The sequence below is a fragment of the Leuciscus leuciscus genome, assembly GCF_965113295.1.
Source record: "Leuciscus leuciscus genome assembly, chromosome: 3".
NCBI lineage: Eukaryota > Metazoa > Chordata > Actinopteri > Cypriniformes > Leuciscidae > Leuciscus > Leuciscus leuciscus.
In genome coordinates this window covers 35,325,225-35,351,486 of record NC_138727.1, presented here as the reverse complement: position 1 = coordinate 35,351,486, position 26,262 = coordinate 35,325,225, and the positions used below count along the sequence as shown (strand labels likewise).

General features: G+C 37.4%; 2 protein-coding genes across 4 annotated transcripts in view; one reads left to right on the top strand and one right to left on the bottom strand.

Moving 5' to 3' along the window:
• The window catches only part of gsk3bb (glycogen synthase kinase 3 beta-b), a 226,999-nt gene that overhangs the window by 186,051 nt on the left and 14,686 nt on the right, over positions 1 to 26,262 (bottom strand). For 2 of the 3 annotated variants that reach the window (XM_082163381.1, XM_082163380.1), the window contains exons 5-12: positions 18,412 to 18,522; positions 17,243 to 17,373; positions 16,031 to 16,137; positions 15,036 to 15,133; positions 14,104 to 14,199; positions 12,426 to 12,612; positions 10,826 to 10,921; positions 7,446 to 10,743 (exon numbers count right to left, since the gene is read on the bottom strand). In XM_082163381.1, the coding sequence (XP_082019507.1) occupies positions 10,685 to 10,743; positions 10,826 to 10,921; positions 12,426 to 12,612; positions 14,104 to 14,199; positions 15,036 to 15,133; positions 16,031 to 16,137; positions 17,243 to 17,373; positions 18,412 to 18,522 (885 nt within the window). In that variant the 3' untranslated portion in view covers positions 7,446 to 10,684. Of the gene's footprint in view, positions 1 to 7,445; positions 10,744 to 10,825; positions 10,922 to 12,425; positions 12,613 to 14,103; positions 14,200 to 15,035; positions 15,134 to 16,030; positions 16,138 to 17,242; positions 17,374 to 18,411; positions 18,523 to 26,262 lie in introns of those variants that run through there. The other variant, XR_014204234.1, reaches the window with a different exon arrangement.
• msx1b (muscle segment homeobox 1b) lies at positions 476 to 2,855 on the top strand. Its single transcript, XM_082164511.1, has 2 exons — positions 476 to 891; positions 1,943 to 2,855. Exons 1-2 carry the CDS (start codon positions 540 to 542, stop codon positions 2,344 to 2,346), a joined length of 756 nt encoding a protein of 251 aa, XP_082020637.1. The 5' UTR covers positions 476 to 539; the 3' UTR covers positions 2,347 to 2,855.

The window sequence follows — 26,262 nt, the reverse complement described above, 5'->3', positions numbered from 1 at the left end:
AACAACATTTAGGCAACTATATTTCCAAGTGACTTTACAAACAAGACAGTCCGGTTTTCTTGTTTACCGTGTATTCCTTTTGACCACAGTTTTGGTGTGGAGTAATTCCATTGTGCCTTTTCAATGACTTCTCAACAGTCGGATACAGATACTTTGAGAGCTTCCCCACTGTTTAATTGGGCTAAAATTGGTCTACTTTGTGCTCCAAAGAGTCAAGAGCCCCGAGGCCATCTATACATCATCTCAGCAAGACATCCGCGATTAAGTACTCATTTTTCTCAATATCCCCTTGATGTCTTGGTGTCAACTTGACCACATGACTTCTAAGGGTTTTATTTTGATTGGTCCGAGCGTGCCCCAGGGGACCGTTCTGACCAATCAAATCGAGGCGTTTGTAAGTCAGCTGGTCGAGCGCACCCGCTGATTGGCTGCCCGCAGTTTGCGAGCTATTATAAGTGTACTGAAGCAGCGCGAGACAGACTGTTGGAAGTTGTTGAGACGAGACTGTATATGAACAAACTTGCGGCGGATGGTTTACGATGAGTTCTCCTAAGGGGCCCGTTGAAGCGACAGCTCAGGAAAAATCGGACTCGGACAGCGAGGAAAGTCAAAAGCCGAAAGATATGACCACTGACACGGGACATAAAGTGAAGAAGACTTACCTCCCGTTCAGTGTTGAATCCCTGATGGCCAAATCGAGCTGCCAGGTCGCGTGTTCTCCGGCTCTCCAGCACCAGAGACTGGGATTGGGACAGGACTTAGTACGGACTTACTTTGTAGAGAAAACCAAAGTTTCTGTGGACACTTTGTCAGGCGTTTCGGACAGTGAAGATTTAAGCGATAAGGAACAGAGCACTTGGCCAAACTCTTCGTCTTTCACATCTCCTCCTCGTAAGTATCTCAACCATTTACAGTTACAGTCATTGGGCTACTGAGTTTGTTCATTACATTTTTATTTTATTTCAAAACAGTGTAAATATAGTAGCTAACATTGTGATTCATATTTAGAATTTAATTCGATAGGCTATTTAATTAATAATACATAAATGATAATTAGAATTTATTTATTTTTACATTCACCTTTCGTATTATTGACAGCTATACCTTTACTTTTAATATAAAATATGAAGGCTATAATAATCGTTTAAAAATAAAACATTTGATTATAAATAGCCTAAAAATTTATTTTGTGAAAATATTAAATAGGCTAATATTCTTGTAATAAACGTTAAACTAAAATGACAAAAAAGTTGGCTATTTTACAGTAAATACTAGTGCTTGCAACTGCAAGGCAGCGAAAGAAGGATAAAGTTCGGATTATGCAGATGTTTTGTAGTTTTATGAAAACCAAGAAAGAAAGAAAGAAAGAAAGAAGGAAAGAAAGAAAGAAAGAAAGAAAGAAAGAAAGAAAGAAAGAAAGAAAGAAAGAAAGAAAGAAAAAAAGAAAAAGAAATGTTTAAAATAGGCCTATATTTAAAAATTAACCCATATTTAGACATTTTAAACATCTTTTTCCTTATAGGCCTAGATATAGGCCCTACATTGATAATAATAGCCTACTAACAACAACAATATTTATCTATTAAATGTTAGACATTTGTAATTATAAATAGTAGCCTAATTAATTAGTAAAAGTTAATCATTTTAAAAATGGTAATTGTTGTTGTGAAATAACAGTTAAGAAATGAGGCTATTGGCGTTCAATGCCATTCTCTTTGCCATCAAAATAAAAATAATGTAAAAAAAGAAAAAGCGAAAAAAAAAAGATTATTAGAAAAGTTGCAAACACAAAAAAGGAAATATCAGTTAATTTTGAAAGAAAGTGGTATTCAAAAAAAAGAAAGAAAGAACGGTAGTCAAAATGCACGATGAAGGCATTTGGAGACCTGACCTTTTTTCCCAGCTTCTAAAGAAGAATCGGTTTGTTCCCGGTGTCCCGCAGGTCTCCCGAGCCCGCCGCCGTGCCCGTTACGCAAGCACAAGACGAACCGGAAGCCCCGCACACCCTTCAGCACCTCACAGCTGCTCTCCCTCGAGCGCAAGTTCAGGCAGAAACAGTACCTCTCCATCGCCGAACGGGCCGAGTTCTCCAACTCCCTCAACCTCACCGAGACTCAGGTCAAGATCTGGTTCCAGAACCGGAGGGCGAAGGCCAAGAGACTCCAGGAGGCCGAGCTGGAAAAGTTCAAATGCGCCTCCAAACCGCTCCTGTCCCCGTTCGCGCTGCCCTTCCCTCTGGGATCTCCATCATCTCTGTACGGACCTCCAGCCTCCTTCCCACGGCCCGTCCCGATGCCAGGACTATTTAACGGACCCGTGTCCTATGGGATGTATTATTTGTCATAAAAAAAAAAAAAAAAACTTTTTACCTGACGGCTTCTTCCACTCTGAGAGACTTTGCGCAAATATTAAAGTTTACACTTGCAGAATCACAGGGAAAGTTACAATAACAGCTTTTGGTCACATTAACATGATTGTTCTTGTTAATTGCACAACTAAGTGCTGAATAATACCCACGAACAACATGTAGGCCTAATTATATTTTCAGAAGAACCACATCTTATTGCTCATGGTTATTAATTAGGCCTAATTATAGTATCAGTAATGTCTCATTTTAAGCCAGTCCTCGAAAGCCACATGAGATGATGGAAGGATAAGCTGCTGTATATGTTTTATTCTTTGTGTTGTATTCTGACGTGCTCTTGTAGAGCAGCTTTAGATGTGTAACTCTTTTAAGATCATCTGACACGGATGTTATCCGTCAGAAGAAGTACTTATTGGCCTTATGTTGGAAGTGCCTTGAAAGACCAAATATTTATTAGTCTAAAATAAAAAATATTCTTTCTTAAATTTAACCGTTTCCCTTTTGTTTTGTCGTCTTATTTCTGAACGTCATTATTAATAATAGGCCTAACTGGCACTGATACTTGTAACATAATTTTCTTATTTATTTTAATTCGAATACAATTATTTATCCTACTTCGAGTCCGTTTAAAAATATGTATTTAAATTGTCATATTTTGCCATAATCAAACGTTGATGTAAAACAACCATCAACATGCGGAGTCCGAACTCAACTTTCTTCTCATTTTCGGGTTGGTGTATATATATATATATATATATATATATATATATATATATAACAAATTTTACTCTTAAAATATGAAAGAGACTAATTTGCCTGTCTATCTGTCGTTCTATTCAAACTTCAACTTTTTCTTTTCTTAAACTAACAAAAACAAGTTTGTATTTAACAAACTTTGCTTTTGGTATAATAATTAAAATAATAATAATAATGAATTTCCATTTCAATTCATTTGTATTCTTCTGCATCCTGTTTGCTATACCTCAATTCCAATTTAATTTAAATTCAAATTCTCTCCATCCATCCATTTAGTCAGTCAAACAATTTTTCATCAGTTGTTGATATAGCAAACCAGAGCTGATCCACTCAAGTTAATCATTAACCTATAGTTTAAATCTTAACTGTTTAAATTAAGTTATTTTTTTTATTTTTTTTATTACGGTACATTTAGGCTACATGAGTGTTCTTACCACAACTATTTGATGAATAATAACCTAATGAACTAACATATAAATATGTAATTATTTTGTGGAAATTTTGCAGAATAACTACATTTTTTTATTAATTATTTATTTTTATTTTTGAGGGTTATTTGCGGAAAAGCTCCATCCTCTGACACGTGTCCTTTGGCTAGTGTCCAGTAGATGGCGCCATCGGAAACAGTCATTACAATCTGGTTGAACAATAGCAGTAGTGGACACGTTATTATCGGTTTACACGTTATTCACATAGACTGTATAAAACTGGTAATTCACTGTAAAAAAAAAAAGAAGTGAAAAAAAGAAAGTTGTTGCCTTATATTTTTAAGTACAATCAACTTGGTTGTTTAAGTCATTTCAACTTAAAATACATTCAACTGACTTAAAACCTAAACCATGAGTTAAAAACTCTTGTAGCCTATAACTTATAAAAAAAGTTGAAAATTGGCAAACTTATTTTGATGCGTTAAAGCAATGTAAAAACATGTTGTCATAACTTATTGATCATATAATACATTTTACAGTGTACCAGTCGCTCAGTTCTTAACACACACAACGAAAGAAAAGTAGCCTAGCTATCCCTTTCTTTTTTTATCGAGTAGCCTAACAGAAATAGAAAAAGTCCTCATCCTAACCTAACAAGACTTTTCTCAAAGTGGAGTCTGTGCATTTGCAGTGCAACATTTCTCAATCACACAAACTTTTGACTCCAGTTAAACTATAGTAACCCTGTTCAACTCCTGCTGCGCCGTCAATGAAAAGCATTAAAGATCTGATATCAATTTCCAATCCTCAAATGACCCAGATTTTTCATTATCTGCTACCAACTTTATTCCAAAGTGATATTGTTCAGTTGTTTGTTCATTTTTTGTGTCCTCTGTACAAATTGTTCGCATAGGAAGATACACAAATTAGCTTGACTGATTTGATTGTTGCTTACAAAACAAGTTATTAATCATTTTTTTTTGTTATATATTTTTGTTGCAGTTATTACTTGTTTGTTACATTTGACTTTTTAGCCCTTTAGTAGCTGTAGTATTTAGCACAATTGATTACAATCATACCGCCAAGGTTACAGAAAGGCAGAATTCGACTGAATATGATTAGGTGTTTGTTTGCTCAGTTGCAGAGGTCAGTGTTACAGCACTTAGCCTCCACAGCTTCAGAATACATATAGTTCCAGCAGGTCGCCATGCTGATACAGGAACGGATGAAGGGAGGACCTGCGGAAAGAGCGTTTGATGTAACTAAAAAAAAAAACACGGATTTGAATAGGTGTCTGCACTGATGGAGTGCAGGGATTCCCAAGCCCTTTGGAAACACACAGGTTACAACGCAACGCCGTTGCCCTGAAAGAAAAGCGAGCAAGATCTGGGAAAGAAAAAAATATTAATTATTTCCTGGCAATGTGAGTAATTATTATTTTTATTTTTTTTCATATTGCAAGACACTGACAGACACTGATATGCAGTGTTGGGTAAAGTTACTTTTAAAAGTAATGCTTTACAATATTGCGTTACTCCCTTAAAAGTAACTAATTGCATTACTTAGTTAGGCTACTCTTTATGGAAAGTAATGTGTTGCGTTACTTTCACCCACCTGGGCTGGGCTTGATTGTTTGTATTTTAATAACCAAAACCAACAAGAAAATATTATATTTTTCTCGACAAAGAGAGCTGTCAGTCAATGAATTAGAAAACAAAGTAACTTGTATTACTTGTTTGAAAAAGTAACTCAGATATTTTGTTGTAAATTTAAACTAATGGATTACTTTACTAGTTACTTGAAAAAAGTAATCTGATTACGTAACTCACGTTACTTTTAATGCGTTAATACCAAGACTGCTGAGATGTGAACAACCTACATTGTGATAGCAGTATTTGTATGCACCTAAATGTGTGAAAGACATATGAACAGTTTGACCAGATAAACAATTTGAAAAACAAACAGGCTTACCGGGAGTAAGAATCATTAGGATGAAAACAGCACAAAACTGCTTCATTTCTCGATGTGCAACCTGGATATCTGGCAGTAAAAGGTAAACGATAATTACAGAATAAATATGAAACCGGTTAAAATTTGATAACATACTAGAGAAAATAAGCTGATAAATGTCAGTCTTACCAGCTAAACGACTGCTGAGGGACGTTTCTCATGACACAAGCGGACTGATACACTTTTAAACAGTATTGGGAGGTTATTTCTATCCTGAAGAGTGCGTCATTCTAATATTTGCTACTGCGATCGTTAAATGGGTAAACAAAAATAAAAAAATAATGCTCTGACACTTTATATTAACACACACACACACAGTCTGGTTCATATCTTTGTGGGGACACTCCATATTTTTTTATACTGTATATTCTGTCTCCTTACACTAACCCTACCCATCACACAAAACCTTTTTTTTTTTCTACATTTTCAAAAAATATATAATTTAGTATGTTTATTAACCCATTACCCTATATACCTAATATAAGAAATCATACCCCATTACCTAATATAAGAAATATTTCTTATTCATGAATGACATTTTATTTAAAGTATAATCAAATAGGATTAGCCAATGTTTTGCCTTAAAATGTGTATTTTCTTTTTAATATATTAGTAAAATCAAGCAGTTTATTGCTTTATGCTGTGGCATGCATGATCTGAACACTGTGGAACATTTTTTTTACATTGTTACTTTTTTTTTATGACTAATGATGTGTTACATTTGTGCAGCAGCAGTGTGAGAGTTTTCATTATTTGTGAAAAATCACAAAGGCATCATTATTTGATGGTGTCCTAAGACTTCAAAGTCTGGTGTAATTCATGTTTATCAGCATAATTTACACTGCCAAGGTCATACAGAGGCAGTCCTGCAACATTTGTACTATTTTCATCATTTGGTAAACATAACTGACAAGTTGTTATAAAGTAGCAAACAAAAGAATGAGCTGACAGATTAATACATTATTATGTTACTTTAACTGTTAAAGTTGGCTGCAATTAAAAGTCTGAATACATAAGATAAAATATGCCATATAGCAATATCAGATAGTTTAAGAAAACATGATTCAATAATTAGTACATTATCAAGAATTAGTAATGAAATCACTTTATTTTAAAGGGGTCATCGGATGATAAATTCACTTTTATTTGGTGTTTGCATATAAGCGTGTCTTTGCAGTGTGTGGACACAACTACTATACAATGAAAAGAATCCATTCACTCCTTTTTTTTTATCTTTAAAAAGTCTAAACACTCTCAAATAATCAAGCCTTTTGGATTTGGATATGATGTCATATTGCTCATGCTCCGCCCACAACCACTGACAGACGGTCACATATTAGCATATTTCCCCCTCAGCCATTTGTATACTGTCCGCCAAGGCAGCACTTAAGAGAGGGGTGGGGTGAGCAGTAGCTCATTATCATTTAAAGAGACATGCACCAAAACGGGTCGCTATAAACAGAGCTGTTTTTGAGGAGGTAAAAGGGTGTTGTTTTACACAACCATTGAGGAATTTTAAGTATGTAACAAACTTTACATGAAGACCCTAAAGAATCATACCAACTTGCGGAAAAATGGGCATCCGATGACCCCTTTAAAGGGATAGTTCACCCAAAAGGAAAATTCTGTCTTTTATACTCACCCCTGTGTTGTTCCAAACATGTATGATTTTATGTTTGTCTATAAAGTGAGAGTCAATGGTTACCAAAACGGTTCTGCAGAAGAAATAGTCTTTGGAGTAACACGAGAGTGAAAGCTTTCACTAATACTGACATGCTGTCATTTGGTGTCCCTATCGTTCAGATATCACCCTATCCTGAGTGGGATAAGGTGTTTAGTAAAGAAAAAAAAGATATTTAGCAATAAAGAGAAAAGAAGCCGTGTGATGCAGTGAGGGTAACCAACACTTTATTCAATACAGTACAGTATCAGTTGACTTCTCTGAACCAGAACACACAAGCGACAGAACGGACATCAGTATGAACAAGAAGAGACGTTCAGAATACTGGCACGGGAGAAGAAAAACAAAAACAAAACAGGACAGAACAGAAAACAAAACAGAACCAAACAAAACCCATAACAAAACAAGAAAAAAAAAAGAAAAAAACTAAAACAGAGCAAAAAAACAAAAACAAAACAGAACCAAACAAAACCCATAACATAACAAAACAAGACAAGACAAAACAGAACAAAAACAGAAACAAACAAAACCATAACAAAACAAGACAGAACAAAAACAAAACAGAACCAAACAAAACAAGACAAAACAGAACAAAAATCCCAAAATGAAACAGAACTAAACAAAACCCTTTTAAAAAGAAAAAACAGAACAAAAACAAAACAGAACCAAATTAGACAGAACCAAACAGAACCCAAAACAAAACGAGACAAAACAGAACAAAAGCTATGTTTCATGTGTTCGGTGGCTGTTGATTGACTCGTGGCTACTAACAGTTCACATTTGTTATTTCTCCTATTTCCCTTTCATCTCATATTCGTCTCAAGTACGAGTCACTGAGAAAGGTGTTTCTTCACATGCTGAGGAAATCCTTGAAGCAACGTGACTGCTAACAGCAACGGATAAATATGCAAGGATGTACATAAAACATATTCAAATAAAGCTTATGAACTTTTGAAAAAGGTCGTAGTGCTAAATGACATCAATCTCTTTAAGTGCTGCTGAAAGTGTTTCACAAGATCCCAAACACAAATCAAAAATATATTATTGCAAATAATTAGTTAATACTAGATACATGACACTATATTCCCACATATCATTCATAATCATAAAACAGTGGGGGGGGTGGGGGGACAAAACTGTAAATGTAAGAGAGTTTCCCTCACAATTAAAAAAACATACAAGAAATTACTGCATGGTTAAGAAAAAGTCTTTCAGAAACTGTCAATTAAAAGTATAAAAAGGGGGAAAAGGAAAATAAAATATATATCTATTGTCCCTGCTGTGATAAAGAACTGACCTGAACAAGAGCTCAGCAGATGAAATTCAATTCAATTTCCCTTTGCCAAGCATACATTATTTAAACATATGATTGTTTTTAATACATGAGTAATGGAGCACCTTCATACTGTATAATATCATATTTTTCCTAATAGTTGGCAATTAAAAACCAGTTCAAAAGAACAACAAAAGTTTAAGGGATAGTTCACCCAAAAACTAAAATTATGTTTTCATATACAATGAAAGTGGATGGAGATCAGGATCTTTCAAGCTTCAAAAATGACAAAAACACCTTAAAAGTGAGACATTTGAATATGTGCATATTCAGATTGAACACAATACTTGAGAAATATGGAAGGAATTATTAGTGGTTAAAAGCAACTGTACAACTTCAGAAGACTTTAAATATTGCACAAGTCATATGGATTATTGTTTGATACCTTTTTTTCTCTCATTTTTGTAGCTTGACGACCCTTGGTCACCATCAAATTCCATTGTATAGAAAAGATCAGCGTGACTGTGAACGTAACATTTCCTTCTGGGGTCGATGGAAGAAAGAATATCATTTGGGTTTGAAACCGTTTGGAAGCCCATTTCCACCACATGAGAAAAAAGAAATCATGCTTTTGTAAATCATAATTCAAGCCAAGTCATATTTGTTAAGTCAAAATTATGACATATTATGTCAATTATGATTGTGATAGTTGAAATTGACTTTATAGATATTAATTATGACTTTTGAATATCATATGTCAATTTTAACATCAAGATATAATTTTCGATTTTTCATCTCATAATTTCGACTTTTGTGTCATGATTATGATTTACAAAAGCATGCTTATTTTTCTTATGTGGCGGAAATGGGCTTCCATATGAGAGCGAGTAAACGATGGATGATTTTCATATTTGGGTGAACATCATTTTAAGTGGGCAACAGAACGTATGGATATTCTTTCAACAGCACTTTTGGGAGGTACATAAACAGGCTGAAGTGACTATTCTGTGAGGATTCACAGCGTATTTAGGTGAACAAAAAACAACAGCCTCAGTTGTACACTTCCACTAACACTAGGGGACACTAAAGAGGACACAAGGAAGAAAAACAACAAGAAATGGAAGCAAAGGTACAGTAGAGATCTGATTTTGTTCCTCCTCATCATTAGTGTCGATATCCTGATGGAGCAGTCCAGATGGTTAAAGGTTTCATACTGTTTCCAGCCACTCATTCCCACTAAATTCTAACACAATTGACACAGACGAGACGATTTCGAGAACCAAACCCCGGCATCTTTCTATCGGCGCAGAAACCTGTTCACATGTTCAGTATTAAGGTCCTGATTATCAGATTCGTGCTTGTTTCTTTTAGCTCACTAACAGATCAAGAATGAGCATACAGTATTTATAGACAAAAGACACATAACATGCACTCACATACACACACACACACACACACACACACACACACTCTCGCTCACAGAAAATGATCCGATATAATGTACGTGTCAACATCTGTGGAGTTCAGTAAAGTACTATACAACAGGAAGGAGGAAGACGAGCAGGAAACAAATGGATAGTGTCACTCCTTCAAAAGTGGTCAAAAAGAAAGAGGTACACAGCAGCAAACAGCGTAAGCATACAACATATGCGCCCAATACTGAGGGAAAAGGCAAAAGTCATTAGCATATATTTCACGTAGTCTACAGAATGTACACAAGCCCTGGAAATCTGTCCATGGCTCGGTCGTATTGGGCCAATCAGAAACCACCTGCACCGTCGGCGTCAGTTGACGATTATAAAAGAAGCCGTGGCTACAGCATACAGATTCCCCTTTAAAAATGTCAAAGTAGACATGTGAAAACACATTTGTAGTGTAACTGTTTATATTAGTGTGTGGATATCTATATCTATATATATAGAGAGAGAGAAATCATTTTCAAACATGACCGCAGACAGTCCTGAGGCGTGTTTTTAAGCCCTCGTTTTGTCCTTTAGAGCGTATAAATTAAAACACTGATAATAAAAACAAAGATGACGGCTGGGGGAAGATTTGGTTGGCGCATCCATCATACCGTGAGCTTTTCGTTTCGTTTTAGCCACGCCCTTGATTCCCGGGAGTGGGCGTGGCTAATAAGCAGCAGCGTCGGCCCACTGACAGGTGGATGGGGTTCAAGTTGAAGGATTGGGGGCGGCAGAGGCAGCGTTGGCGTTCGGTCCACTGATGGCACCTGGAACGATTACAGATGATTACTAAAAGTGGTTGTGAGAACAGTCTTGGGGTTTCTGAGAGGCTGAGAGTGAAACGCTCACCTGTTGCAGCCGTGGCAGACTGGGCGGAGTTATCCACCTGGTTCTGAGCATGTGCAGGGATGAGTACGGAGGCCAGCGAGGGGTTACTGGACAACTCTGATCATTAAATGCAAAAGATATTAGTGTAACACTTTGCAATAAGGTTCCAGTTGTTAACATTAGTGAACTGCATTAGTTAACATGAACTAACAATTAAAAAAAAAATCCAAAGCATTAGATAATTTATTAAAATCAAAATTTGTACCGGTTAATAATATATAATGGACCTGAGCTAACATGAACTAACAAAGTTGTATTTTAACATTAATAAATACTGTAACAAATGTATTGTTAGCTAATTTTAGTTAATGCCTTACTTAACTAACATTAACTAATGGGATCCTGTTGTAAAGTGTTAGCGATATTAGTGTTAAAAAGATAGAATTATGAAAGTACAACCACATTTAAACTACCGTTCTAAAGTTTGGGGTCTTTAAAAAAAAATTAAAAAAATAATAGTTATTCATCAAGGATGCATTAAATTGATTAAAAGTGGCATTAAAGACCATTATAATGTTATAAAAGATTTTGTTTTTATGTAATCGTTCAACACAGACATGATACGGATTTCGGCAAGTTGGACTGTATCTTTCAACATATTTCCTGATGTTCATTCATGTTTGTTTTTTCGTTCTGTAACGTAGTAAAAAGAAAGGAATTGATCGCGTACACACACTCGCTTAAACTGAGGTGCTACGGTGACCTCTCGCTCGCGCCACATTAAAGAGCGCCAGAACTGTATTTATTGTTTGAATTTTGTGATAAAATGGACAGAATCTGAAAACTGAGACTTTGTTTCATATCAAAAGTAGCAAAGCACAAAGCTTATTGCTATTTATTGTACAAACATTCATGATGAAACCTGAAAAAAGTGACGAACTGTTCAACTTCCTCTTCATAAATAAACAAATGCATTTCTAGCCTCTATATGCTTGTCCTGTACGTTCGTAAATAAAAATGAAAATGTGGAGGGAAAAAAACCAAGCCATTAAATGGCTTATTATCACTAAAGTATTAAAATTAAAATGACAGGTAATAATAGATTATGACGGAATTTTTACTACCCGGAAGTCTAGACTAATGCGGAAGTCTAACCGTAGATTGTGTTGGTCATTATGGAAATGATTTGTTTGTGCTTGTGTTCTTTAATTTGCGCGTCAGAACTTTCAAGCAGAACTTTCCACTCCCATCTGCACTTTTTGGGGAATCGCGCTCTCATGCTAATTAGCCTTGTTTAGTAAATCTCTCCCTTAACGTGGTGCACTAATTGCTCATTGCGTCCTCAGGAGACAAGACAAAAGCTCCCCACCCCCCAACTGAAATTATGCCTTTTAAATGTATTTATATATATAATTCTAATATTAGTAAGTATAAAAACAGAATTTAGTTTATATAAAAACCTAATGACTTGTGTTAACAAGTTTTGGACAATTTATAAATGGATATTGTGAAAGAGAACCGAACCAAGAAAGAAAATGCAACATTGTAACAATTTCGGTACAAAGAGAACGATCTACAGGTCTGAAAACATGAACCTGCTGTGCATCCGTGTGCCACATACCCTGTGTGGTGAAATTAAACAACACGGGCCGCTCTCGTCCATTCGGGAGCTTGAGGATGGGCTCACGGAGCTCGTCGAAGAAAGTGTGAGCGCAGGCCTCGAGAGGGGTGAATCGGGCTGTAGGCGTGTACTCCAACAATCGGGAACACAAGGCTATTGCCTCCGGAGGGGTCCGAGGCCGGAAAACCTAACACACGGACAACAACACAGGTTTTTTAGTGCTATATACAAACCTTTGTACAATAATATATACTTCTGACTGTCAAAAGTACTATTTTTGATATAAATGTAGGTTTAAATAAGTCACAAGAGAGCAATTAAAGTTAAAAGGCAATAGTAATTTTATAAGCCATTATAAGAAGGGTGTAAAGACAGCAATATACACTCACCTAAAGGATTATTAGGAACACCTGTTCAATTTCTCATTAATGCAATTATCTAATCAACCAATCACATGGCAGTTGCTTCAATGCATTTAGGGGTGTGGTCCTGGTCAAGACAATCTCCTGAACTCCAAACTGAATGTCAGAATGGGAAAGAAAGGTAATTTAAGCAATTTTGAGCGTGGCATGGTTGTTGGTGCCAGACGGGCCGGTCTGAGTATTTCACAATCTGCTCAGTTACTGGGATTTTCACGCACAACCATTTCTAGGGTTTACAAAGAATGGTGTGAAAAGGGAAAAACATCCAGTATGCGGCAGTCCTGTGGGCGAAAATGCCTTGTTGATGCAAGAGGTCAGAGGAGAATGGGCCGACTGATTCAAGCTGATAGAAGAGCAACTTTGACTGAAATAACCACTCGTTACAACCGAGGTATGCAGCAAAGCATTTGTGAAGCCACAACACACACAACCTTGAGGCGGATGGGCTACAACAGCAGAAGACTCCACCAGGTACCACTCATCTCCACTACAAATAGGAAAAAGAGGCTACTATTTGCACGAGCTCACCAAAATTGGACAGTTGAAGACTGGAAATGTTGCCTGGTCTGATGAGTCTCGATTTCTGTTGAGACATTCAGATGGTAGAGTCAGAATTTGGCGTAAACAGAATGAGAACATGGATCCATCATGCCTTGTTACCACTGTGCAGGCTGGTGGTGGTGTAATGGTGTGGGGGATGTTTTCTTGGCACACTTTAGGCCCCTTAGTGCCAATTGGGCATCGTTTAAATGCCACGGCCTACCTGAGCATTGTTTCTGACCATGTCCATCCCTTTATGACCACCATGTACCCATCCTCTGATGGCTACTTCCAGCAGGATAATGCACCATGTCACAAAGCTCGAATCATTTCAAATTGGTTTCTTGAACATGACAATGAGTTCACTGTACTAAAATGGCCCCCACAGTCACCAGATCTCAACCCAATAGAGCATCTTTGGGATGTGGTGGAACGGGAGCTTCGTGCCCTGGATGTGCATCCCACAAATCTCCATCAACTGCAAGATGCTATCCTATCAATATGGGCCAACATTTCTAAAGAATGCTTTCAGCACCTTGTTGAATCAATGCCACGTAGAATTAAGGCAGTTCTGAAGGCGAAAGGGGGTCAAACACAGTATGGTGTTCCTAATAATCCTTTAGGTGAGTGTAGAAGATCGAATCAAAGCCTAGAATTAAACCAAGGAGAAAAGAGAAGGATAAAAGCATGAAGCACATGGAAACACTTGTGCTTACCTTAGTCCACGGGTGCGCCTTTATCTGTGGAAACTTGAATTCAGTGTAATTCGGGTTCATCTCTCGAATCTGCTCTCGTGTTGGAGTTCCCAGCACCTGGAGGACACAAGTTTTCTTACTCTGTCCAGATCAACACTGAACTGACCTCAGCTGAAAAATTACACTATTTTCTCTTCTCTAATTCTTCCTGTTATCACTGTGAAGCTGCTTTGAAACAATCTGTATTGTATAAAGCGCTATAGAAATAAAGGTGATGTGACTTGAGAGTTCACACTGCAACAACAATTATATAAGATCCAGAGGAACGAAATCATTGGAATCACTTTCAGAGCAATTTATTTCCAGCTGATGAATGATATGTGTGGATGCTATTATCTTCATAGCATTATTATAGTGCTATGAAGTGTTATAAATAATAGAGTTATTTTACTATTAATAATACACTATTATAGTAACTATTAATATTTAAAAATAAGTTTTTATTTTTATTTTAGTCAAAGTTTTAGCAATTCTTTTGTTTTGCAGTTTTTTTTTTATTTAAAAAAAAATATATAATTTTCGGTTTTAGGTTTAGTCATTTTAGTACTTTAACTTACTTTATTTTATACTATTTATTTTTTGTTTTATTTCAATTATTGAAAAAGTTTTAAAAATAGATTTCAATGTAGTTTTTGTTAAGGATATCATTCAGGCCTTTACCTGCAGGAAATAAGTCTTTTTAAAACAGTACACTGAGGATTCTGCTTTAAATTAGGAGAAAGTTCCTTAAAAAAAGAAATGTAACTTCACTTTGCGTTACTCAAACACTAACAACCTCTAAGAGAAGTGAATAATGTGATTTAACATAGACTCTTCAGTTCAGCAATAACAAAAGTTGAAGCAATCAAAATGTTATTTAAGAAAACTCCCATGCAACACACACACTTCCACACCTTGATGATTTCAACGAGCTGATCGACACCGCTGTCGCCAGGAAAAATCGGCTGTCCAAGAAGCAGCTCGGCCAGTACGCAACCGGCCGACCAAATGTCTGTATGGAAAAACAAAAAGAATAAACACTGAATATTACAGCAAATAATTTGATCCCATTTCTTTAGCATGTCTCAGTGTGTTTTTGAGCTCTTTATACATTACACAAAAACTATGTTGGAGGTGTGATTTAACTGATACCATATCGCTTGTTGATGCATGCAATTTTAACCATGCAAATATCTAAATTAATCTCTGAATCATCACTGAATATATCTGAAGAAATAATTAAATGGTCAAATTTTTGAAAGAAATTAATACTTTTATTCTGCATTTTTATGCATTAAATTGATCAAAAGGGACAGTAAAGACATTTATAATGTAACAAACATTTACATTTCTAAAAACTGCTGTTATTTTGAACTTTCTATTCATCAAATAATCCTGAAAAAAGTTTTTTTTTCAAAGTTTCCACAAAAATATTAGGCAGCACAACTGTTTTCAACAACAATAAGAAACATTTCATGAGCATCAAATCAGTATATTAGAATGATTTCTAAAGGATCATGTGACACTGAGGACTGGAGTAATGATGCTGAAAATTCAGCTTTAACATCACAGGAATAAACTACCTTTTAAAATTTAAATAGTAATAATAATATTTCACAATATTACTGTTTTACTGTATTTTTTATCAAATAAAGGCAGCCTTGGTTTGCATAAGAGACACTTTTTTTTAATCCGAAATATAAATATTTTTGACATCACAAAGACACTATGATTTACTCAATGTAACTCTCAAGTTTATATTATGATGACTGCTTTAATGTGATATATAACAGTACAGGATTTTGTGTGATACTGAATCTCTTTGTTTTAAAATTTCTTTTAGTACACCTATGCCGATGGTGTAGTTTAAAAAGAGTTTTAGGAGACAGAGAGCAGTCGAATACCTTACCTATGCTGGAAGTGTAGTCTGTGGCTCCGAAAATGAGCTCAGGGGCTCTGTAGTACCGCGAGCAGATGTAGGAAACATTAGGCTCACCACGCACCAGCTGCTTTGCACTGCAGGAGACGGACCAAACGCGAGAGACGGACAGAGAGAATCAGACCAGAGATTACACCAACAACAGTGCGCATCAAAACAGCCATCATTATCATCATAAGAACAATAATCATAATCATTATTTATCACCATACACTAATTAACTAGAGCCAAATTTAGTTCACTACAGAGGATCTTTGAGCAGTTTATAGTAAAGTCAGACAGATTCAGATCAGAACGCTCAAAGTTAAATGTGTCGGATGGTCGGATTTGATCCGTGGCGTGAAATAGTCACATTCGCACATGAGACTTGTTCAGTTGCCGTGAAATTGCCAGATGAAGTTTTCCAGTAAAGGTACCACATCTGTTATTCATACAAGCAAAGTTTTTCTGTTTTAAACTGCTGCCATTCACACTCTGCCACCCAAATGCTCTCATTCCCTCAACCAACCTCATGAGGTGCATCATGGGATGCTTTTAAACAGTATAGGAGGAGTTGACATAGTGTATAAGATGAACACATGTTGCATGATTTTCCTGCACTAACATCTCCATATAATCAATTTGTAAAGAATATAAATGTACACTTATCGTTAAAAACTTAGGGATCAGTAAGATTTTTTTAATGTTTTGGAAAGGCGTCTCTTATGTTCAGCAAGGCTGCAATTATTTGATCAAAAATACAGTTCAAACAGTAATATTGTGAAATATTATACAAAATTTCAATTTGAATATGTTTTAAAATGGGATCGAATGTGAATTTTCAGCATCATTACTCCAGTCTTCAGTGTCACATGATCCTTCAGAATGATTTTTTTCAAGATTCTTTGATGAACAGAAAGTTTCTTAGTAGACAGCATTTATTTGAAATAGAAATCTCTTGTAACATTATAAATGTCTTTACTGTGACTTTTGATCAATTTAATGCGCCCTTGCTGAATAAAAGTATTTACTTTTTTTATATTACTGACCCCAGACTTTTGAACAGTAATGTAAGCACGATTTTTATTTCATTTCAATCCCCAAAAGGTTTTTAAGATAATGAGCATCAATACAGAACTCAACGATCTTGTACTCAAGATCTCGGTATCAATAAGTGCTGTTAACTTTACAGCATTGTCTCACCTTCCGAAGTCACAGAGTTTGAGTACAGCTGTCTCTGGGTCGAGCAGGAGGTTCTGCGGCTTGATGTCTCGATGGCAGATCCCATACGAGTGGATGTACGCCAAGCTGCGGAACAGCTGGTACATATATAGCTGAAAACACACATAATCAGTGACTTTAATACAACAAAACTTACAAGCTGAGTCAAATCTGCAAATGAATCCACTGAAAGCTCAGAAATGAACTAAGGTATGGCACAGAACCCCATGAAAACAGGAGAATCCAGCTCATAAGACCTCTAAACCAGCAAGACCACCATGGTCGACCAAGCTATATCAGAAAGCCCATAGTTGACTGGATTCACAAACTACGTTTTGCAGTTTTGGTCCATGAGCAAAATCAACTTAGAAAATCACACACCTTTAGATTAGTGAATAATGTCAGACTCTGTTAACCCTCTGGTGCGTGGTGGTCAAAAATGACCACTTCTTTTTTATTTCAATGAAATGATTGTACTATATTTTAGTTAGTTTAATTAGGGGACTTTTTGGTACTAAATTATATTTATACTGTAGTCACTTTAGTAAAGTAGTCACTTTTTGAGCATAGACCTGAAAATTTAATTTCCAACTTAAACTGTTGTAAATCTTGAAATCTTTAGAGCACAGACTTAAGTTTGATTTCTTTTCAAAGATGACGCTTGGCAAATTATTGCTGAAGTGAAAAAAATTAACTTTTTACGTTTAATATGAAAGAAATGCACAAAAAATATTATTTTAAATTTGTATATGAAATATTTATTTTCAAAAACACGTTTTTACTCTAAAACTGCATTCAAATCAAAGCTGTAAATCTAAACAAGTTGTGCTCCAAATATGAGCTTGATATCTCAAAAAATTAGCTTTCAGTAAGATTTTGTTTTGGCGCAGTACCAAAAGTTTTCACTAGATTAAATTCGTCTCTCATTCATTTCCAATGCGCTCATTTTTGACCGCGAGAAGCACAAGCGTGACTGTTTTTTTCAGGACCATTTAACCTTTTCGACTCATGTCCATGATTTTATTAATTTTTTAGTGTTCACATAGCAAGTGCCAAAACCTTTACCAAGTTTTGTACCATTCCGATGAAGTAAAAAATTCTAAACGAACAAAACGTAAACATTTTGGGTAAAAAAATGAGAGAGGTGTTACCTTCACATAGACCATGGGCAGATTCTGCTTGGCTCTGCTGTAGTGTCTGGCCACTCGGTACACATTTTCAGGCACATAGTCCATCACCAAATTCAGATACACCTCATCCTTCTGTGGATGTGAAGAAAAAGACGAAGGAGTGACAAAAGAAAGAGTGTTTGATATCTAGAAAACATCTTTATAGGTTGGTTATGGGTTACAAGCAGGGTCTGAAATGAATACCCGCCAACTGTGGGAAAAAATTAACTGTCGCGGGTAACGCTGTAAAATCACTAGTCAATTTGGCGTGTTACTTAATGTTTACTTTGCTGGGGAAGTTCGTGCAAGCCAAATCTGTGCAGATTTAGCACAAATACTCAATTTGTGAGTCATCATGATAAATACAGCCTATTGCGAAGACATCTATACATTTACATTTAGTCATTTAGCAGACGCTTTTGTCCAAAGCGACTTACAAATTGGGACTAAATTAAGCGAGTCATCGTGAAGAGGCAAAAACAACGCAAGAAGTGCTCAAAATACGAAGTTCAGGCATTATTCAGAGTAGCATAAGCCCGATAAGCGAGAATTTACAGGAAAATCTTTTTTTTAAATTTTTTTTATGAGGTTAAGTGCTCACGGAAGAGAAGAGTTTTCAGCTCTTTTTTGAATGTTGTCATGGATTCTGCATTCCGGATGCGGGTGGGGAGATCATTCCACCAGCATGGAACTGTGAATGAGAATGTTCTGGAAAGTGATTTTTTGGCTCTCTGTGATGGAACCACGAGACGTCGCTCGTTGACCGATCGAAGGCTTCTGGTAGGGATGTAGACTTGTAGGAGTGAGTGAAAGTAGGAGGGAGCTGAGCCTGTGACAGATCTGTAAGCAAGCGTCAATGCCTTGAACTTGATGCGAGCAGAGAGACATATCTGGCTTACTTGAACATGCCCGTCAATATTTTATCAATATTTCACAATATTACAGTTTTTTGATCAAATAAATGCAGCCTAAAAAATTAAATAAAATGAAAAATATTACAGACCCCAAATTTTTGAACGGTAGTGTAATATTTCTCAACTTGGGGGACTTTCTAGGGAGAAAAGGAGGTCTGAGACTCATCACACATGAGACACATTGACTATTTAAACAGTCATGATTTCTCTCTTTCCCCCCAGAGACAAGAACTCCTTAATGTAGCTGGAAAATGAACCAGCCAAAGGCACTGAGCCATTTCCTACCTCGCAACAATGAGATCAGCTCTTCAATTGTCCTGTGATTGGCCGAGTGTTTTCTGAGATGTGCTGTGATTGGTTGTTCATGCACGCATACAAATTCTTAGATAAAAGAGGCTGCTAAATCACAAATATTGATATCAAAGCTCCATGCTGGTGCTTTCATACAGGTGATAACTAAAGACAAGCGTTTTACAGATTTTAAAACACAGTGATAATTTTAGAATTTATAAAACGAGGTATGCTATTGCTCCTGATTGGTCAATACAGCTTTCCAAACATAGAGACAGAGCGCAACGCGTCATAATCTGAAGACCACGCCCACCAAGGGGGAAAACAAACCAACTGTCTCCATTGACTTTGCATTGCGAGAGGCTGCCTCCTTGTCATTTCTTGCTTCTAAGAAAAGACAGAATAATGCCTAAAAGCTGCTATGTGACAAGGTGTACAGCAAACAAGCTAAGAAACCCAGAAATAAGTTTTCATAAGCTGTCGACCCCAAAAAACGAGCGTTTGAGGACATAAAAGTGGAAACAGGCTGGAACGAATGGGTAAATTGTGGGATCCTGACACTCAGTATGCACTAAAAATACACTACGTGTGCAGTAAGTTAAACATTTGGTCACTGGTGAGCCAAATATCCAAATGTCAGTTTTATATATATTATATTTCTGTAAGATAAACTATCCTGTGTTGCCGATTACGGTCTCCTCCAGCGGGCGTACGTTAGTTCTCAGAGTAATGAGACACGTGACGCTCTGTCTCAACTGCCTGTATCCACTTTTATGTCCTAAACACTCATTTTTTGGGGTCGAGAGCTAATAAAAACTTATTAGCTTCTTTGCTGTACACCTCGTCACACAGCAGCTTTTAGGCATTTTTCTGTCTTTTGTTAGAAGCAAGGAATGACAAGGAGGCAGCCTCTCGCAATGCAAAGTCAATGGGGACGGTTGGTTTGTTTTCCCCCTGGGTGTGGGCGTGGCCTAAATACGCTCTGTCTCTATGCCAAAATGCATGATATAGTAACAAAACCTCTGTAATACAAGCATACTGCATAATGTGTAGTATGTACAATATACTAGTGCATATTATATGTTAAAATATTTGTGAAACTGCAAAATATGCAATGATAAACTTTTCAAATGTTATTATGCAACTTTGTAGACACAACTTTAAGATGTAGCATGTTTGCACATACATGAAAATCATTAGCTAAAATATGCATAAAGAAAATAATTATAACCCCATTAAGATTGATTGATTGACTGAACTATGTTCGAAAAAGAGATATGACACATTCTACAGAGCCCCAAAAGGGACATGAGAAAAGATATATTTCAATGCTTTTGCTTACTCTTGCAATTTTATAGTTGGGTAATTATATTGTAAATAATTTGCGGGCATCATGAAGCCGCAATTATGCGGGGTATTGAAATCACTTTTGAATGCACACTCGCTTTTTACTTTCACTTTCTAATTCGCAATCTCATGTACTCTGTGTATAGCAGCGGTACTGACCACACATTTCACAAGATAAGACGTCAGTGTCAATGATGCTCAGGATCTGTTGAGCACCAAATCCTCCGCCATCGTCCTGTCAGTCATCTCTCCTTACTATCTTCATGTTATAACTGAAATCTGATGTAATGTAACGACTACCGCAGCAAGCCTGACCATGTCCCTTTAGGGCCTCCGTAGAATGTGTTATTAATTTTCCCTGCCTTTCTGAATTCGGAATCAGGCTTCGGCCACATCCCTAGTCCAATCAAGTATTAAATCAAGACATAGTTAGCGCTTGGAAAGTCAAGACAGGTGAAATGCATTGTGGAATGCAATAGCCGGTTGCAGACTGTCACTGCACATATTAGTTGCACACTACTGAGTTTAGGTTGCACTGCTGTTCTTGACAATAAGCTGGTGTGATAGTCAATATCCATGAACTTTGATTCAACCGCACCATTGCCAAGAGAGTAAAGAGGTATGTCAATGGGTGAGCGTTCTGTCTGGACAGAGTTACATAACTGAACTGATCCTGTTTCTGTGACACCAGGGGAGCCGTCGGGGCAAAGTCGCAATGGTCAGACACTATGTCACCATGCTGGAATGGAGGGTTAAACCAGTGAGAACAACCCTGCTCTCAATGTCTGTCAATGAGACGGGCAAAGATACCAGCTTCACAGGCCATAAACATACATAACTGCGCACGTCTACAAATGCAGACATTAATGCTAAATCAACACGTTAATGTAAGCCTTGCCATGGTGGTAACAAATCTCAGTACTCAAGAGGGCATTAGAATTTCCTTCAAATTGCAGCAATATTTGTAGAGTAGTGATTCTTAACCAGTAAGATTTACCACAAAACGTATTATCAATATTGAAAACAGTTGTGCTGCTTCACGTTTCGCGGAAATAGTGATAATTTTTTTTCCAGGATTCGTTGATGAATATAAGGTTCAAAAGAACATTTATTTGAAGTAGAATTTCTTTTTCTACTATTCACTATTTCACAGTCACTTTTGATCAAGGTAATGCATCCTCGCTGGACAAAAGTTTTCATTTAAACGGTCTTTAGTTGCAACAAAAAAATGATCTACCATCTGAACATGCAAACTAGAGCATTTTGTGCAAATGCATCTGTTACTAGCAAAATGGCCATATCCTCAAACCATAAACACATGGTACAAGAAAATATGACCAGACTTGATTGTTTCAAGGCACTATTTGTGTCCTGAATTAGAACACTGGTGTAAAATGTGTTTCAGGCCAGAGTGACACTTTAATCCATCATGACTGGCCATTCACTTACAGCATCCTACTTTCTGTACCGTTTCTTTTCTTTTACGCCTCTCAAAGCACCTCTCACACATAGAGAAAGATAATGTCTTCCTTTCTGTCTTTGTTACAAAAAATAAGCCCTGCCGTTGTGTGCGAGGTACTCAAGAGTAACCGAATACCCAAAGGCCTCTCATATGTGCATCGGTGTGTACGTGCATCTTAAGGTTAGGCGGCTGATATTTTGTGAACTGAATGCGTTTACAGGGGGAAAAATGATGTTTTATTAACAAGGTTCGGGAGGAACACGTTCTAATGATTAAGCAATCAAGTCATTCTAACCAGCTGTCATCAATCAGTAATCAACAGGTCCACTCAATCAGCATGAGTTAAACCTATAAATATACGCAGTCGACTCACCCATATTCCTCGACAGTTTTCAGCATCCCTCCACCACCCCATCTCCTCACACTTGCATGGTTATCTTCCTAACCAGAGACGGGGGGAGTACTCTGGGTTCGGGCCCAATTTCCGAGCTCGGAGCCCTCCCCCCGGACAGCACGCCAAATACGCATAACCATTTACTCTCTGATCATTCGTAAGTGTGAACTCGTGAAACAAGGCTTGTAATGATGCTGAAAATTCAACTTTGCCTCACAGGAATGAATTACATTTTAAATTGAATTCAAATAGAAAAGTGTTACTTTAGATTGTAATAATATTTCACAATATATCTAAAAAATATTATCTTACCGACCCAAAACTTTTAAATACTGTAGTGTATTGTTATACAAAAAATATATATATAAAAATATGTTGCCAAAAATAAGTTTATTACAGTGAGGAAAATAAGTATTTGAACACCCTGCTATTTTGCAAGTTCTCCCACTTGGAAATCATGGAGGGGTCTGAAATTGTCATCGTAGGTGCATGTCCACTGTGAGAGACATAATCTAAAAAAAAAAATCCAGAAATCACAATATATGATTTTTTAACTATTTATTTGTATGACACAGCTGCAAATAAGTATTTGAACACCTGTCTATCAGCTAGAATTCTGACCCTCAAAGACCTGTTTGCCTTTAAAATGTCCACCTCCACTCCATTTATTATCCTAAATTAGATGCACCTGTTTGAGGTCGTTAGCTGCATAAAGACACCTGTCCACCCCATACAATCAGTAAGAATCCAACTACTAACATGGCCAAGACCAAAGAGCTGTCCAAAGACACTAGAGACAAAATTGTACACCTCCACAAGGCTGGAAAGGGCTACGGGGAAATTGCCAAGCAGCTTGGTGAAAAAAGGTCCACTGTTGGAGCAATCATTAGAAAATGGAAGAAGCTAAACATGACTGTCAATCTCCCTCGGACTGGGGCTCCATGCAAGATCTCACCTCGTGGGGTCTCAATGATCCTAAGAAAGGTGAGAAATCAGCCCAGAACTACACGGGAGGAGCTGGTCAATGACCTGAAAAGAGCTGGGACCACCGTTTCCAAGGTTACTGTTGGTAATACACTAAGACGTCATGGTTTGAAATCATGCATGGCACGGAAGGTTCCCCTGCTTAAACCAGCACATGTCAAGGCCTGTCTTAAGTTTGCCAATGACCATTTGGATGATCCAGAGGAGTCATGGGAGAAAGTCATGTGGTCAGATGAGACCAAAATAGAACTTTTGGGTCATAATTCCACTAAACGTGTTTGGAGGAAGAAGAATGATGAGTACCATCCCAAGAACACCATCCCTACTGTGAAGCATGGGGGTGGTAGCATCATGCTTTGGGGGTGTTTTTCTGCACATGGGACAGGGCGACTGCACTGTATTAAAGGTGCTCTAAGTGATGCCGGGAGTGTTGACATTCGAATTGTTGTCAAACAAAACGGAGGCTAGCTAGACCCTCCCTCCTCCTCATCCCGTCTCCTCCCTCCTCCCCATCCCGTCTCCTCCCTCCTCCCCTCCCTTCCGGCATAAAGGAAAGTCAAAGTAGTCACTAAAAACAAAGTTAAGTTTTACTGATACTTCATTCAATGTGTAATGTCACCAAGTTAGATAAATGCTTTTATATATTGCAGAACAGAATGCAGAAAAAGAGAAACATTGTCTTAAAATCGTTTCGCCACCTGAGGTTATAACTATAACGTTAGCTCCCATACAAGGACGCAATAATAGCAAGATAACGTTAGCTTCGCGTTTCCCAGTGAGCATAAACAACGGCGGCGGCGTAAACAAATTTAGTCAAAGTTGTCAATAGCCTATAAATGAACATTCAAATCCATAACAAACAGTGGGTGAAAACAATCATTCACACAAATTATCGCCCTACTGTGAATTTGCTTGACCATTTACAATAGAGATTGATCGCTGCAAGAAACATACATGTTGTATTCACCAAAGTTAACGCTGACTGCATAGTTCTAGCTAATTACATCCTTGTGTTGGTTTGGCGAACATGAACATCAATTTAGAAAGAAAAATGGATTTACCTTTTCTGCAAAAACAGAGCAACTGAATGTCGGATTGGAAGCCCTTCTGCCGGCGGAGTTCTCGCCACCTTTCGAGGGTTTTTCCGATGTAAATTCGGGACTTCGCGCGTTCCTTATCCTTGTCCCTTATCCTTGTCCCTCTTCTTTGCAATTTTTTCATCGGAACGTCGTCTCTTCAGTCGTGTGTCGGCCATAATTCAAACTTCCCTCTTCATGCTTGATGCTTCTCTCTCCTCCACACACCCCCTTCATGTGCACGCGCACTGACCCCCAAACTACACCCCTCAAATACTTCTTGTCGGTGATTGGCTGGAGCACTGTTTGTTGTGTTTCGTGGTGCGGGTGAGCCCAGTTTGTTTTTGTTGCCGTTTGTGGAGCCTGTGGTGTCTACAGAGACCGCATTTTTTTACAGTGTGTTCAGGGGACAGGCAGCTAGCGGATAGTGAGGAGATGTTTGCTGTATGTGACAAAAAATGTTTTGGCCTAAAAAACGCGTGACATCACTTAGAGCACCTTTAAGGAGAGGATGACCGGGGCCATGTATTGCGAGATTTTGGGGAACAACCTCCTTCCCTCAGTTAGAGCATTGAAGATGGGTCGAGGCTGGGTCTTCCAACATGACTATGACCCGAAGCACACAGCCAGGATAACCAAGGAGTGGCTCTGTAAGAAGCATATCAAGGTTCTGGCGTGGCCTAGCCTGACTGATCTAGAGAAGATCTGTGTGGAGGAGTGGGCCAAAATCCCTCCTGCAGTGTGTGCAAACCTGGTGAAAAACTACAGGAAACGTTTGACCTCTGTAATTGCAAACAAAGGCTACTGTACCAAATATTAACATTGATTTTCTCAGGTGTTCAAATACTTATTTGCAGCTGTATCATACAAATAAATAGTTAAAAAAATCATACATTGTGATTTCTGGATTTTTTTTTTTTAGATTATGTCTCTCACAGTGGATATGCACCTACGATGACAATTTCAGACCCCTCCATGATTTCTAAGTGGGAGAACTTGCAAAATAGCAGGGTGTTCAAATACTTATTTTCCTCACTGTATATTAATGAGGCAGTTAAAATATGTTGAATGTTATATTGATAGCTAGCGGTTGAACTGGGTACTGCAGTCCAAATTCAAAATATTGGACAGAGTCGTTCCCCGCCCCTCCTCCTCAGACTTGATGCTCATGTGGAGTTGCCAGATTGGGGGTACGCAACAGAAACGAGTGTAATTGACAATGGAAAGCGACAAGCCTTTCACTGCATTCACACGGTGTCGGGATGGAGGGCGTGTCTGAAGCTTGGTGCTGACGTGACCGTCAATAGTGAGAACAACCAATCACATTACTTCCAGCTTGGACTGCAACACGCTAGGGTATTTGCA

Excerpts from the sequence above, each read along its gene's own strand:
- msx1b (XM_082164511.1), top strand. The coding sequence starts at position 540 with ATGAGTTCTCCTAAGGGGCCCGTTGAAGCGACAGCTCAGGAAAAATCG. Across the intron at positions 892-1,942 it reads GTCTTTCACATCTCCTCCTC|GTCTCCCGAGCCCGCCGCCG; the intron begins GTAAGTATCTCA and ends GGTGTCCCGCAG.